The 16,242-nt window shown below is 30.9% G+C and overlaps 3 protein-coding genes across 4 annotated transcripts; 2 read left to right on the top strand and 1 right to left on the bottom strand.

The window, feature by feature from the left end:
• Positions 1 to 1,035: 1,035 nt before the first annotated feature.
• Positions 1,036 to 1,611, bottom strand: LOC111883513 (uncharacterized mitochondrial protein AtMg01250-like). Its single transcript, XM_023879862.1, has one exon. It carries the CDS (start codon positions 1,609 to 1,611, stop codon positions 1,036 to 1,038), a length of 576 nt encoding a protein of 191 aa, XP_023735630.1.
• A 2,955-nt stretch (positions 1,612 to 4,566) lies between these two features.
• On the top strand, positions 4,567 to 7,312 carry LOC111884920 (methylsterol monooxygenase 1-1). Of its 2 annotated transcripts, XM_023881243.3 has the most exons (5): positions 4,567 to 4,818; positions 5,558 to 5,880; positions 6,235 to 6,382; positions 6,477 to 6,509; positions 6,603 to 7,312. In XM_023881243.3, exons 2-5 carry the CDS (start codon positions 5,804 to 5,806, stop codon positions 6,663 to 6,665), a joined length of 321 nt encoding a protein of 106 aa, XP_023737011.1. In that variant the 5' UTR covers positions 4,567 to 4,818; positions 5,558 to 5,803; the 3' UTR covers positions 6,666 to 7,312. The 2 variants fall into 2 exon arrangements, 1 of the variants encoding a protein (XP_023737011.1); XR_008224794.1 differs by lacking the exon at positions 6,235 to 6,382.
• A 3,408-nt stretch (positions 7,313 to 10,720) lies between these two features.
• On the top strand, positions 10,721 to 15,704 carry LOC111884825 (protein DETOXIFICATION 30). Its single transcript, XM_023881154.3, has 8 exons — positions 10,721 to 11,191; positions 11,301 to 11,842; positions 14,325 to 14,411; positions 14,514 to 14,570; positions 14,658 to 14,896; positions 15,015 to 15,133; positions 15,249 to 15,335; positions 15,438 to 15,704. The coding sequence occupies exons 1-8, from the start codon at positions 10,895 to 10,897 to the stop codon at positions 15,501 to 15,503; spliced, it is 1,494 nt and encodes a 497-aa protein (XP_023736922.1). The 5' UTR covers positions 10,721 to 10,894; the 3' UTR covers positions 15,504 to 15,704.
• The last annotated feature ends 538 nt before the right edge of the window (positions 15,705 to 16,242 follow it).

Genomic DNA, 16,242 nt, shown 5'->3' with positions numbered 1-16,242 from the left:
GCATGTAGCAGGTCTCCTGTACTTTTTATTGAGTTTTGATCAAAGTTTACCCCCACACCAGCTCATAATGTTGTTCCTGATCGTAGATGCGAAAGGGAAATAAATAAGAACATGGTCTGCATACTCCGAATGTCCAATACAAGAGAAACACAACATTGAAATGACCTTAATACCCCTAGTTTCCAAGGCAGCTGCTACGGGTATTCTACCTTGTGCAGCTCTCCAAATGAAGCTTAACACCTTAATTGGGACCTCCTTACTCCATTGTAATGCTGAGGAGCGCAAAATGTTACTGGGATGAGAATCAATAACCTTTATGAGAGAACTAACAGTATAATTACCATCACTAGTTAGCTTACATCTCCAATGATCTGCTCCATGACCTAGGCGAACACTAGAAAGGTCATTGGTTAGTGCTCTAACAGCAGGCTCCAACCCAAGAGTAGAGGGACAGGACTTCCAGTTCCATGAGCTAGTTGGTCTCGCAATTCTGTCAGCAACTGAACACCTTTTCCTGGATTCTAATTCGAATAGGGTCGGGTATTTTGTTTTTAAGTTGCCCGGACCTAACCAAGAGTCATACCAGAATTGAATTTCGTTTCTAGTTTCAACCATCAACTTGAAAACATCACTAACTTCCACTCCATGTCTTAACATGTCCTTTTAAATTCCACCAATGGTGTTCCATACCCCCGTACTACTTCATCTAGATAAGTATCAAAGGGTTTGTTGGACAAGTTATGAATTCCAAGTATTACTCGAGCCCAAAGAGATTGTTTCTCATTTTTTAGACGCCACCACCATTTCACGAGTAGCCCAATATTTAATGCTTGTATAGAGCCCACTCCCAATCCCCCATCACTTTTCGATGCCAGGATTTTTTCCCCTGAGTCCTAGTGTATCTTCTTCCTTTCGTCGCCCTACCCCATAGAAACGTTCTCCTGATTTTCTCCATCTCATCTAATACACCCATTGGAGCCTTGAATAGTGATAAGTAGTAATTGGGGAGATTACCAAGAACTAACTTAATTAGCGTCAATCTACCTCCGAACGAGAGGGTTCTGGCCTTCCAGAGAGATAATTTGGAGTGGAATTTCTTGATAATTGGCTTCCAATTTTTTTAAGATTCATGTTGGCACCAACCGATACACCAAGGTAGTCGAAAGGAAGAACTCCAGCATCACACCCTAATAAGTTTGCCCAATTCTCTGTTTCTTGCAAAGTGGCACCGATACTGAAAACTCTTGATTTATGGAAATTAACTTTGAGACCCAATGATATATGAAAACACCTTAAAATGTGTGCAAGGTTTTTCAGATTAGCTCGGGACCACTCACCAATGAACAATGCATCGTCCGCATAGAAGAGATGAGATAGTGTAGGACCGTTTCCTGGGATTTGGACCCCTTTACCTTTATCACAAGCCGACTTAAGAGCCACATTTAACCCCTCCATCGCAATAATGTATAAATATGGAGAGAGGGGATCTCCTTGTCGTACACCATTAGTTATAGAGAATTCCTTCGTTGGAGAGCCATTGATGATGACGGATGCCCTTGCCAAATTTAAACATCCCCGAATCCACATCCTCCATTTATTCCCAAACCCCATTTGTTCAAGAATAGAGTCTAAGTATTCCTAGTTCAGCGAATCAAATGCTTTGTTAAAGTCAACCTTGAAGAGAAGAATTTTCCTCTTAATCCACTTTGCCCATGAACAAATCTCATTGATCATACGGGGACCTTCAAAGATCCAGCGCCCTTCCACATATGCCGATTGGACATCATCAATTATCTCTCTAATTACAGACTTTAATCGAATGGATAATATTTTACTTATGATCTTACTCAAGCATCCTATAAGACTTATGGGATGGAAATCATTCAATGATAGTGGGTCCTTAATTTTAGGAGCAAGGGTAACGAAAGAAGAATTACACCCACGAGATAGCAAACCAAACTCTTCAAAGAACCTCACAAAATTCATCACGTCATATTTGATTATGTCCCAAAATTTTCTAAAAAACTTATAGGTGTAACCATCAGGTCCAGGGGCTTTTTCGCAACCACATTTCCAGATCGCAGCTTTGACCTCTTCAATACTGAAAGGAGATTCAATTCTAATGGCATTCAACATTGAGATCTTTTTGAATAACGGGTTGATGAATTTAGGCATGGAAACATGTTCTTTCGTGAATTTTTTCTTGAAAAATATAAATGCTTCCTCCTTGATCTCATTAACTTCAGTTATCGAACGACCATTAATCATGAGTCCATGCAGAAGGTTCCTACTGTTTTTATTATTGACATAACCATGAAAGAACTTAGAGTTTTCATCCCCATCAATGGTCCATTTTATTCTCGCCTTCTGTTTTATATCCAGAATCGCTAATCTTTCTAACTCCATTATCTTTTTAAATCCATTATTCCATGTATTCACTTCCTCAGTAGTGAGAGGTCTGGATTCAGTAAGCTTCTCAAGTTCACTAACCCGGTTCTTTGAGTCATTAAGCTCTTTCGTTTCTTTTTGACCCTCATCCTTTCTCCACTTCTTGATTGCCTCCTTTAAAAATATGAGTTTGGCAGCCAAATAAGCATCTGGAGCGCCATAACCCATGAAACGGTTCCATGCCTCAATAACAACCTAATCAAAACCTTCCCTAAGGAGCCACGAGTTGAACAGTTTAAACGGGATCGGGCCAAAGTCAAAAACAGCAAACAGTAGTGTAATGGGACTGTGATCAGATAACTCATGCGGATGAGCCGTCACAACAATAAGGGAAAATGAAGTCAGATAATTTGAGCAGACCAAAAACCTGTCAAGCTTGCTTAGTTTGGCATTCACACGACTCATAAATGTGAACTTTTCACCACCCATATTGAGGTCTACTAATTAAATGGATGATATTTAGGATTGAACATGGAAAGTTATATCTGATATAATTTCATTTGGATTTTTTTGAAATAAAGACGACATCGACAAAGTTTAGGGTGAGCGGGAATTGAAAAATAAGATGCATATATAAATTACACGTGACATAAATGAGATGTAGAAAGATGACATGGGGCTTAAATATGATTCTTTTATGGGTCCAGCTATTTGGACCCCTTTTACATTCTTAAAGGACTCATAATAATTACTTTAACTTTTTTTAAAATAAACTAATTATTACAACATAATTATACTTTATTAATTATCATTACATACTATTATACCCCTCATGATTATTTTATATTTTTACTTTAAATAAAACTAATCGTTACATAATAAAAGGGTTCAATATAAAGATTTGTTTACAAAAAAAATAATACCATTTTTATAAAAAAAAATATTAAAATAAAAATATATTTATTTTTTTCAAATCTATAAAATAAAATATTTTAAATAAAAAAATTTAATTATTTTTTTCTGTTTTTTAATGCAATTTATTAAAACGGTTTTTATATGAAAGTATAATAATAAATGACTTCAAATACGATATAATAATTCAAATATATTTGTACATAAAATTCTAGTGAATTGGATTTTTTGGTGTGTGTGTCGCCGCCTTGTCGGACCACGGAAGCCACCCATTCGCTGCCGCTGTCGACAACCCCAACTGTCGACTCACCACCTCTCTCTTCCTCATTCTCTCTTATTTTCCCGGCAACTTCTAGCTATGGAAAGAATGAGATTTTTTGATGTGAGTGTGGATTTTCATTTCAAATTGGTGTATGCTTGTGTATTTTCACATCATGTTTTCCGACGATGTAAGTGTGTGTATTAGGCAGTGAACATCCAAATAAATCTTTATTTTCTTAAAAAATTTAAAGATTAAAACAATAATATTATTATTATAATATGATAGAAATGATGATTTTTGTAATACAACAAAATCATCCTTGCAAAAATGCTTTTAGTAAAAAAAAAGTTATAACGGTTTTAAATCAAAATGTAAGGTTATTACTTTAGAAATACAACAATAACTTATATATATATATATATATATATATATATATATATATATATATATATATATATATATATATATATATATATGGCTAGGTTATTTTGTTTTCTACATTTATTGTGTGCTAGAATGCACCAATAGAAATTTAGTAAATTAAATAATTATTTAATTAAATAATTATAGATATTAAATGATTTCCATAATTATATGTATATTAAATGATATCCATAATTATAATTCTCTTTTTATGGAAACTAATTAAATTCGTCGTTAATGTCAGCAATAACATTTTTTCAGAATGAATTTGCATCTATGTTTTTATATATGAGTTCGTACTTTGTTTCAAGACTCAATCACTTAAAATACAATAAAGTTGTATGGAATATGAAGAACGAGAGTGTATTTTACTAGAATACACTCTCATTCTTCTAGATATGAATTTATTCTGAAATAATATTATTGTTGACATTAATGACGAATTTAATTAGTTTCCATAAATGTGAGCCAATCAAAATTTATAATATAAATAAATAATTAATTAAATAAATAAGAATAATTAGGTAATTTTATATTCCCCAAATACTTTCCTATGAGTATAATCATGCTATTTGATTTTAAGTAGCAACTGGTCGATCCATCAGGATGAGGATCGCCGTCTCTGGGGCTCGATGAGGCCGAAGCATCGAAGACGTGAAAAAGCAGCGATGTGGTCTCCTGGGTTCGACGTGCCGAAGGGAAGAATGGGATGGGGTAGGGCAACAGCATCGTCGCGGTAGGAAAGAGGTCGAGGGATCAGAGGGGGTTGTCGCCTCCCGTGTTTGCTCCGGGGAAACACCACTTCGGTAGGTTTTGCTCTCGGTGGTTGAAAGGTGCGTGGACGGGGGCTGCTACGGTAGCTCCCCCTGTTCTTTTTCTCTCTTTTTTTTTTTCTTGATCTAGCAATAGCTCCATTGAAATATCAGTGAAATATCTGTTTCTGGCTTTTTTTTTTTTGTGATTGTTACTGTAGACTACCAACTATACTTAACTTTACCTGAATCACAGTTGGTCTGTAAGTTTCAATCTTGGCATGCTTAACGTAGTTTGGTGATTTTACTTCTATTAGCAATCTAATTATGTAAATTTCGGATCAAATTTGTGGATATTGGTTGCCAATCTTACACGATTGGATTTCCATTTTCTTGGATCTTTCTTATTAGTTCCATGTCATCTTTTTATTGTTTGATTTGATCAGAACACATGTATAATCTCACTTCAATCTTTTATATTCTGTGTTTGATTCCATTGATCTTTTAATACAGTGTAAATCTATTTATCAAATAGCATCATTACGCCTAGGAAAAGATTCATTTTTACAGTCCTCATCTAATCAAGTGATATCCAGGCACTTATGACTTCACTGTTCAATCCATGTGCCAAGTCTCTCCCAGAATTTTATTCAAATTTATTTCTTTCTTTTATTATCTTGATTGTTGGGACATTAAGGAAAAAGTTACATGATGCATTACTACTTTTCTTTTTCCCCTTACAGATGATTGGGAATATCTTACTTTCACTTTAAAAATCTGTAGGAATATTGACTAACATACTAAAAATTACTTTTTTCAGATGATTGGTATCCGGACAAGCTTACCCCTGCCATCACTAATGGAGATCATCTTTCAATTGTTTGTTTATTTTCTTGTTGAAGACTTCACAAATTATTGGATCCATAGATTTTTACATTGAAAATGGGGATATGAAAAAATTCATAAAGTTCACCATGAATACACTTCACCTATAGCATATGCAGCTCCATATGTACATTGGGCTGAGGTTTTGATCCTTGGGATTCCATCTTTTCTGGGACCCGCCATGGTTCCTGGCCATATGATTACATTCTGGTTGTGGATTTCTTTGAAACAGATTGAAGCCATTGAGACTCACAGTGGGTAAGTAGTAAAAGCTATAAGTTATAAGTAAGCATGCTTTTGCATTAAATTCAACCTTTTGATATAGACTTTTCCTTTTGATGAATTGATGATTAATAATAGATTAAAGTTAGGCCTGATTAAAAATAGTATGATCTTAAGTATAAAAATTGACTTTTGGCCATATGGAAAATGATCAAATTACTTTTCCCATTCTAACCCCACCCATCCTTTTCTCTACCCTACTTTTTGTGTGTGTTTTGCTTTCTACATCTTTTTTTGTTTCTTTTGTGATGCCCTCAAAGGCCAAACATATCATCAAAGTTATATTTACATTGAAATTTTAAGCAACAAATAGTAAATACACTTTTGCAGAAATGATTTCCCCTGGACATTCACAAAATTTATCCCTTTCTATGGTGGAGCTGATTATCATGATTATCACCATTATGTTGGTGGACAAAGTCAAATCAATTTTGCATTTGTCTTCACTTACTGTCATTACATTTATGGAATAGAAAAGGTATTATAAATTTATAAATTTATAAATTTATAAGTTTTCTTCTGCTCTTTTTTTATTTTAAATTACTAATCTGGTTTTTGTTTTATCCAATCAGGGCTATTGTTACCAGAAGAAAGTCTTGGAACAGGTAAAGATCATATTTTAAGAGAATGATGTTGGTTATTAAAAAATACTGAAAAAATGAATATAAGAATCATAATTCTGTTTTGATGTATTTCAGTTAAGAGATGGAAAAGGAAATGATGGATCGAATGCTTCAGGACAAGATATAAAATCTGAGTAGGCATGGATATGGAAATCTCTTGTTGGTATTGATTTTCATAATCCTTGGTAGTTTTTTATGAAAAAGTTGGACATTTTCTGCTTAGGTTACTAGACTTAAACTTGTGTTAGTTTTTGAATATTTATATCAATAGTTTCATTTCACCTCATTGTTATGATTTTTATCATTGTAACAATGAGTGGTTGTATTTTTCATTTGCAGGTATACATGAAATCAAGAAGAAGAATGTTCTTGTTTTCTTCGCTGGAAAGGGTACATATGAGACTTACAACATTCTATTGGAATGGAATCTTGAATTCCGATTATGCCAGAATAGAATCTTGAAGACGAACATTCTAGGGTAGGGATGAGCATATGACCCGTTGGACCGGACCGGACCGGAAAAAAACCGGGACCGGATCGAATATACATATTAATGGGCCGGTTTTCGGGTTTTGTTTTTACCGCTAATCGGGTTTCGGGTTTGGACCGGACCGTACCCGGAATACGGGATTTAACCCGGACCGGACCGAAAAAAAATTTCTCCTTAAAATATATAGATAAGGATATTGAATTATTAGTTAATGTTATATATAACATTATGTATAAAACTTGATGTTTTTATTGTAACATTATTTATAGATCTTGATCAACGTTTGTTCCTATCACTTTACAAGAAAATATGTATCTAGCATGCTATTTTTTGTTCAAACATGCAAAAAAAAATTTATAAAAACATGCAAATTTTTTTATAAAAACATGCAGTTTTTTATAAATAATGATGTTTTTTGTTGTTTTTTATACAAAAAAGCTGTTAAAATGCAGTTTTTTATATTAACGATGTTGTTTCTTTTTTGTTAAAACATGCATTTTTTTATAAAAAATGTAGTTTTTGTGCTAAATAGTGTAATTTTTATTTGTTCCAAATGTTAATAAGGTTTGTATTTTTTTGTAGACACCACATTTGCACGTGATTTAAGTAAAGTCCCGCATTGTACCAATTTCAAAGCCTAGTTCGGTCCAAAACCCGAAACCCAGTTTAGTACCCGAGACCGGACCGGACCGAACCCGAACCCGTACATCAAAAAACGGTCCAGTTTTCGGGTAAGAAAATTCACGATTTTCGGTCTTCGGGTTTTCGGTCTTTGGGCCGGTCTGGTCTGGGTTTGGCCCGTTGCTCATCCCTATTCTAGGAGATGAAGATAAACAATAACCACCAATCTTTAAAAAAAATGGATTATTGTAGCAGAATAATAGTATATTCTGGTAGAATGATTTATATATTTGTACTTCTTTGTTATTAATAAGTGTAACATTCTCATAGAATGGTATATAATTTTTTTCTTTTCTAAGAATGTAATGAAACTTTTTTAACTTGTATCCAAAATTTTGTTATTCTTCAAGAAGTTCATTAAATCAAAATATATATTATGTCAGAATGTGTATTCTTGTATGGTTCAATAATTTTTGTTATTTTTCTATATATTGATAAACATATTCCGTTAGAATTTCCAAATTAGGAGAATTATCATCCATACAATCAGATTTTTAAAATTAATAGAATCTATTTTCCCTTCAAATATACAATTTACCGTAAAATATGCAAAATTCCTTTATTAAATCTATATTAACTGACTAAAATACCCTTCTAGTTAAATTAGATGGTATTTTTCAATTATATTTAATTCAATAATATGTAATAACCACTTTCTTAAAATAAGTAAAATGATTGGCCCACAATCATTCATACAATAACACAATAATAAGTTAGAAATAGAATAACCTATATATATATATATATATATATATATATATATATATATATATATATATATATATATATATATATATATATATATAGGGCTAGGTTAAAGTGTTTTTTACATTTATTGTGTGCTAGAATGCATCAATAGGAATTTAGTAAAATTATATTATTATTTAATTAAATAATGATAGATATTAAATGGTTTCTATAATTGTATGTATATTAAATGATATCCATAATTATAATTTTATCTTTATGGAAATTAATTAAATTTGTCATTAATGTCAGCAATAACATTCTTTCAGAATGAATTCGTATTTAGGTTTTTATGTCAGCAATAACATTATTTCCCAACTCACTCACTTAAAATACAATAAAGTTGTATGAAATATGAAGAATGAGGGTGTATTCTAGTAGAATATACTCTCGTTCGCCTATAATAGACTCTTATTATTTTATATATGAATTCATTCTGAAAGAATATTATTATTGACATTAATGGCGAATTAAATTAGTTTCCATAAAAATGATTTATAAATATGAATATCATTTAATATACATTTAATTTTACTCAATTCTTATTGGTGCATTCTAGCGCACAATAGATGTGAGAAACATTTGAACATACCTCTCTCTCTCTCTCTCTCTCTCTATATATATATATATATATATATATATATATATATATATATATATATATATATATATATATATATATAACGTTTTATAATATTTAATTAATATGAAGAAATGAAAAAAAGAGCACGGAAAAAAAAACGCATGGGTTTCTTCTTTTTTATTAACATTTGACTTTTATTTTTAATTATATGTTTATTACTCTTAATTAATGAGAATGACTTCTTGGAAATTTAATTTTGACTATGGAAATAAGGAAAAATATATTTATACCTGAAAAATCATTATAAGGAGGGTCCTTTAAGAAAATCTAGGGTCCAATTAGTAGGACCGTTCTTTTATTAGAAGAGATAGATTTATCTAGTTATGATTACATTATACACAGTAACATTTTTCAATTTATGCTAATGATCTCTATATTTATTTGTTTTATTCATAAATCATCCACCTTTGGCATTTTATAGTAATGACCCTGTATCGGTCCCTTCTTTAATATTAATCAGAATAAGTCCACTTCCTAAAACTTAATAATTTTGATCTCTTCTCTAATATTAATTAGAATAATATTATCTTTTCCGTTTTTCAACATCTAACCACCATAGTTTTTACATTTTATAAACTTTAGTCCCTTATATATAATGTTCTAAAAATCTAATCTACAAACAAACATGAACCGTGAAATTTAAATCAATCCAAGAAACAAAATATTTCTTGGCCTATAGCAACGCTAGGCCACAAGCTCTAGTTTTTATAAAGAAATGGGGTAAAGTTAAAGGGTAGATAGCACAAAAGATACTAAGTTTATAAAAAAAAATTAATTTAACATTGTGTTATTTTGTCTCAAATTTGACACTGTGTTTTCTAGTTTGTTACAATTCTGACCACTTGATTGGTCAACCCGATTACTTGCTGATGTGACATGCAGACATGACATACTGACATGTCAAATGAAAAATGGTTAACATTGATCAAAATTAGAAAAACTAATGTTCGATTTTGAACAAAAAATATAATGTCAAAATTGAAGAAAAAAAACTTAGTGTCAAAATAAAAAAAAATGAAAAAACTTAATGTCTTTTACATAAACAAATATCAATTTTGACACGATAGTATGTCATGTCAGTATGCACGTCATCAAAACTAACACGACATAATGTCATATCAGTAAGTAATCGAGTTGACTGGTGAAGTTGTCAAAATCGTAATAAATTGAAAAACACAATATCAAATTTGAGAGAAAAAAATAACATAATATAAATTAGAATTTTGATGTAAACTTAATATCTTTTATGATATTTAGTGGCAATTCCAAACACGAATACACGAATCTGTGAAAGACACGACACGACACGACACAGATACATTTTGAAAATTGAGATAAGACTTATTTTACATTGTGTAATCGTATCGTGTCATATTTGTAGCAGACACGTTTTCAAGACACGAATATACAAATTGCCTGTTCTATTATTTACCTTTGTATGATTGGAGTTGTCCTTATTTAATGATGACATTAAGGTTAATATTTAAAAAGTCACCATTTTAATATTAATATGTTTTGATGTTTTATGATTGGAGTTTGGCTTTTGTTAATAATGACGTTTGCGCTTTTATTTAAAAGACCGATAGAAACATATGGAAGAGAACACAATCGCTAGTTCGCTACCCATGTATTTGTGGACGCTGTAAGATTTGGATTGACCAAAAGGTCCAAATCTATCCACCAAATCTAATATTTTAAACATTTAAATATTTTTCCTTTTGGAATATATTATCGTAGTTACCCGGAAATTTGGATTTGCTTTCTTCAACTCTTCCCTCTCTCACACTCTCTGTTTGGGTGTGTTCAATGGAGACCAACGCAGAAGCTCCGCTTCTTACCTCCAAAAATCCCACACACAACGCTCACTTCACCGGCGACGTCGAAGATATCCCTCCGATAAACGACGTAAAAGAATTTTTTCTTCAATTTGGAATCGAATCAAAGAAGCTTTGGTACCTTGCTGCCCCTGCGATTTTCACTTCCATTTGTCAATACTCACTTGGCGCCATCACGCAAACCTTCGCTGGTCATGTCGGAACTCTAGATCTCGCCGCCGTCTCCATCGAAAACTCCGTCATTGCCGGTTTCTGTTTGGGAATCATGGTTCGTATTTCGTATTTACCCTAATTTCTTTCAGATGTCGTCGATTTTGCAAACGAAATTAACGATTTCAAATCGAATTTCCCCAAACTGATTGTCGATTGATCTACAGCTTGGAATGGGCAGCGCGTTGGAAACGTTGTGTGGGCAAGCATTCGGAGCAGGTCAAGTGGATATGTTGGGTGTATATATGCAGAGATCGTGGGTGATTCTGTTTGTCACTGGTCTATTTCTGATGCTTCTGTACATCTTCGCGACTCCATTACTCCTCTTCATCGGACAAACAGAAGATATCTCTCAGGCTGCGGGGCAGATGGCGTTATGGATGATTCCGCAGCTGTTCGCTTATGCTTTTAATTATCCGATTGCTAAGTTTCTTCAAGCTCAGAGTAAGATTATGGTGATGGCTTACATATCTGCGGTGGCGCTTGTTCTTCATACGTTTTTTAGCTGGTTGCTGATGTTGAAGTTGGGGTGGGGGTTATGGGGTGGAGCTTTGGTGCTTAACCTTTCATGGTGGTTCATGGTGGTTGCTCAGATGATTTATATTCTCAGTGGGACTTGTGGTCGAGCATGGTCAGGGTTTAGTTGGGAGGCTTTCAGTAATCTATGGAGTTTTGTGAAGCTTTCTCTTGCGTCAGCGATCATGCTATGGTAAGACAAACTGAATTCAGTTTTCTTAAATTAAAAGTATTTGATCGTATTAAATAAATACGCTTTAAACAAAGTAGTGGTTGGTAGTCCATGAATATACTGACTGTATTTTTTTAATAGATTTGTTTTTATTAATAAATATATTAAATTAGCGTTTTATTAAAGTCAATTTTTGTCTGTCTGTTTTTAAAAATAATAATTATATATAGATACCGAGTTATGGTAATATAGAAAAGTGTGACACTTAAAGTTAGTTTAACTTGTTTAATACAATAAAAATAGATCATTTGCAAAGTTATTAGTATCAGTGAGTACTTTACGTTTTATATTTTGTTGATTGTCTACTGATATATTTTATAAATGATTAGTATTGTTACATTCAAACAAAATTTAGGTTGAGAAAATAAAAAGTTATAACGTTTATTCAACAAATGACCACAGAGTTATTAAAATATAATAACAGTTGTATAGAGAAAAGATAACAATAATCTAAAATTTTAATATATTAAGTTATCCCTTTAAAATAGGAGTATATTGGTTGGACAGTTTAAGTAGGATCTCGTTTAGAAATTCGAATAAAAAATTGCACTTGTAGTCAAATTAGTACCGCTGCAGACGTTTGTCAGGTTTCGTTAAATGGCTTTATTTACGGAGGGCGTGGATCACACCCCCCTATATTTGTTTTTGGCATCTTCCTATCTCACACGTGATTTTTGTTTTATTTTTCAATGCTTTTAAGAAATTAAATATTATTATCTTTTTCTTTTTATAAATCTTTTTTTTTTAGTTCATTGCTCATTTAATTATTTCTTATCCAATTAAATAATCATATATATTATATATTAGTATATTAAAATATTATTAAATTTTACTAAAAAATATTAAATATTATACAGGTCATTATTTAATTGAATAATAAAATTTATAGAAAAAAAAGTAAAAAATATTTAATTTACTTTTTGAAAATCAAAATAATATGATAATACTAAATTTCTAATATTTCAAATTGGTATTCATAGGTAATTTCGTATTCTCAAATTTGGCCGATTGGAGTTAATTAGGAGAGTTCTATTCGTTTAACTTTTTAGCCAAAAATGTTATTGCCTTTTAAACTAGTTTCAAAATGCTATTGTTTATATAATAATAATAATAATAATAATAATAATAATAATAATAATAATAATAATAATAATAATAATAATAACCAGTAGGATTGTAGTGATAGAAAATCTTAATTTTAACAATATTATTTGAACGGTTTGTTTTTAAAAGGTTTCATATCATAAATTAATAATAATTTATTATCTTTTTATGTAAAATATCATTTAAATAAGTACTACCATCAAATAAATTATTGTATTTTTTTACAAATAACCAAAAGTATAAAATAAAATTAAAAAACAAAATGTCAAAAAGATAATAAAAAAAATTATCAAATTGTTGAAATTATATATATATATATATATATATATATATATATATATATATATATATATATAATTTCAAATTTACAAAATTATACAAATGATTCTTGAGTTTTGTAGTATATTGCAAATTTGGTACAAGGCTAATATATATATATATATATATATATATATATATATATATATATATATATATATATATATATATATATATATATATATATATATATATAATTTCAAATTTACAAAATTATACAAATGGTTCTTGAGTTTTGTAGTATATTACAAATTTGGTACAAGGGTAAAATAGTTTTTTTTTTATTAAAATCGAACAGCTAAAAAGTTAGAGTTAACAACAAAAAGACCTTTCATGTAATTTTGCAAACCATGGGGACGAATGGTGTGACGTTTTCCTTGAAAGTCTTTAAAATAAGATATTTTACAAACCACAGAAACCAATTATGAAATTTTGTCTTAAATTTATTTTATGAACAAAACTTATTGTACATTTTTATGCATCTAAAATATCTAGCTCATGGGTATCATATTTTATCCTCCTTAAAATCGACAATAATACTGTTTTTTTTTTTTTTTAACTTTGATGAAATTAGAAATAATTTATGAATGGATTTGATTTACCGTTTAAAAAAAAATCCAAAATACCAAAAATATAAAATGTATCATCTTTATACCATTATGGTATAAAGAAGACAAAAGTTGTGTCCTCTTTTTGCATCAATTGGTTATGGTTGACATAACTCATAAAGACCACAAATATTTGTTAAAATGATCATAAGTAAAAGATAAGCTTAATAACCATTATAAAAGAATACAATTAATAGACTGATCGATCTCAATTTTAACCTTGTAAATAATATTCAAATTTTAATGGAGTTAAACTAATGACCAACTATTTCAAGATTTGAACAAATGACCATTATATCCGGAATGGGTCATTTATGATCTTTCAAAATTTTAACAATATGTCTAAAATCCAATGAATAAATTTGGAATTTCGAGTAACTTTAATAACGATATGTTGTAAATTTTCGGTGTAGCTTGGAAGTGTGGTATTTTATGGCATTGATACTTTTTGCTGGATATATAAAAAACGCCGAAATCGCAGTGGACGCCTTATCCATATGGTTCGCACTATTTCCACTATTACCATTTCTTAGATATATAAATTTGTTTCCAATTTCTTTAAAATTAAATATATATAATTTTTTTCCTAACAAATGTCGCAGCATGAACATTCTTGGGTGGGCTGTAATGGCATCAATTGGATTTAACGCCGCCATCAGGTTAGTTTCTCCAAATCAACTATTTTCTTTCTCTTTTACACAATAAAATAAATTCAAAACTTTTTTTTTTATTTAAAAAAAATGCAGTGTAAGGGTGTCAAACGAATTAGGCGCAGCCCATCCAAGAACAGCGAAATTCTCAATCGTCGTGGTGGTTATCTCCGCATTTCTAGTGGGTGTTTTGTTCGCTATTTTTCTTGTCATTTTCCGGAATCAGTATCCAGCTTTATTTGCTGATAGTTTACAAGTTCAACAAGCTGTGTATGCGCTCACCCCATTGTTAGCAGCTTGCCTTATTATTAACAATATTCAACCCGCACTTTCTGGTACCTATTTTTATTTTATAGTATAATTTAAATGCCAAATTTAACACCTTTTTATAACATTACTTTTCAAATGTAACAATTAAGTTGTAGGATTATTAATAAATTACTACACGTGTAGGGGTGGCAATTGGGGCAGGATGGCAAGCCGTGATTGCTTATATAAACATTGCATGTTACTACATCTTTGGGATTCCTTTGGGACTCACTTTGGGATTTGCAGCCAATTGGGGTGTAAAGGTTTGTACACTTTATTAATCAGCGAATTAATTAGTTACATAATTAATAATTAATGTGTTTCATTTATGATTTAAAATTAAGGTGTATATATGGTATAACGTTTGAAGAATTGCAGGGTATATGGATGGGGATGTTAACGGGAACGGTAGTCCAGACGGTGATATTGGTTTGGATTTGTTACAGAACCAACTGGGACAAAGAGGTATTTTTTGCCACTCGTGTTAAACAGATTGAAAATCATTTAATCGTTTTTTTTAATGTGTTTTTTCCGAATATTTAATTGTTTTTTTTATGTAAATTGAAGGCGTCCATGGCTGAAAAGAGAATTAGAAAATGGTCGGGTCAAAAAGAGGTGGAGGGTGAGGAATAAAAGGTTTATTGGTTGTTTGATAACATGAGAATGATTTAGCACTAAATGATTCAGAGAGAGCCTCTCTGGATGAATCTGAAGCTGGAGGAAAACGTGTTATTTTTTTGTAATGTTGCTGAAAGGATATTCTGTTTGAGAAAAATTATCATTGTAACATTATAAAACGATTTTTTGTTGAATGAAATATTCATGTTTGATAAATGAATCGCCTCATCTTTGTATTTAATTCTTTTAAATATTTTCAAAATCCTTTATTTAATTTTAAAAACGTCGTTTGTAGAAATAAGGTCTCATAGTTATAGTACACAAAATATCAACATTTTAAAAGTACTTTAGAGGAGGGTTAATCACTCGTGTATCAAAACAATAATTCAAGCGAACACATAACATTGTGGCCTTCTAAAAATCAAAGTCTTCCTCTAAGTCTTCATTTTTACTATTATCTAAATGCATGTCAAATATATAGTTTAAGCATGAGTAATGCCAAATTTACACTTTTCGAAGTCAAAGGACTTGGCACATTCCCTTGAACGATGAGAACCGCCTAAAAATCATTTGAAAAACTTTTTGGTATAAAGTTGAGCCTTTAATCATCCTCGTTAGGGATATTCTTTAAATCCTTGAAAACTCTTAAATCTTAAGCATTGGTAAAACACAAGTCATTTAGTATAAAAGTCATATGTCATCCATAATTTAGTCTAATCAAAATATCATCATTATAGGCAAAATCAAATAACAT

The sequence above is a fragment of the Lactuca sativa genome, chromosome 6 (genome assembly GCF_002870075.4).
Source record: "Lactuca sativa cultivar Salinas chromosome 6, Lsat_Salinas_v11, whole genome shotgun sequence".
Classification (NCBI taxonomy): Eukaryota; Viridiplantae; Streptophyta; class Magnoliopsida; order Asterales; family Asteraceae; genus Lactuca; species Lactuca sativa.
Note: the sequence above shows the minus strand (reverse complement) of the source record. Positions and strands in the feature narration are given on the sequence as shown.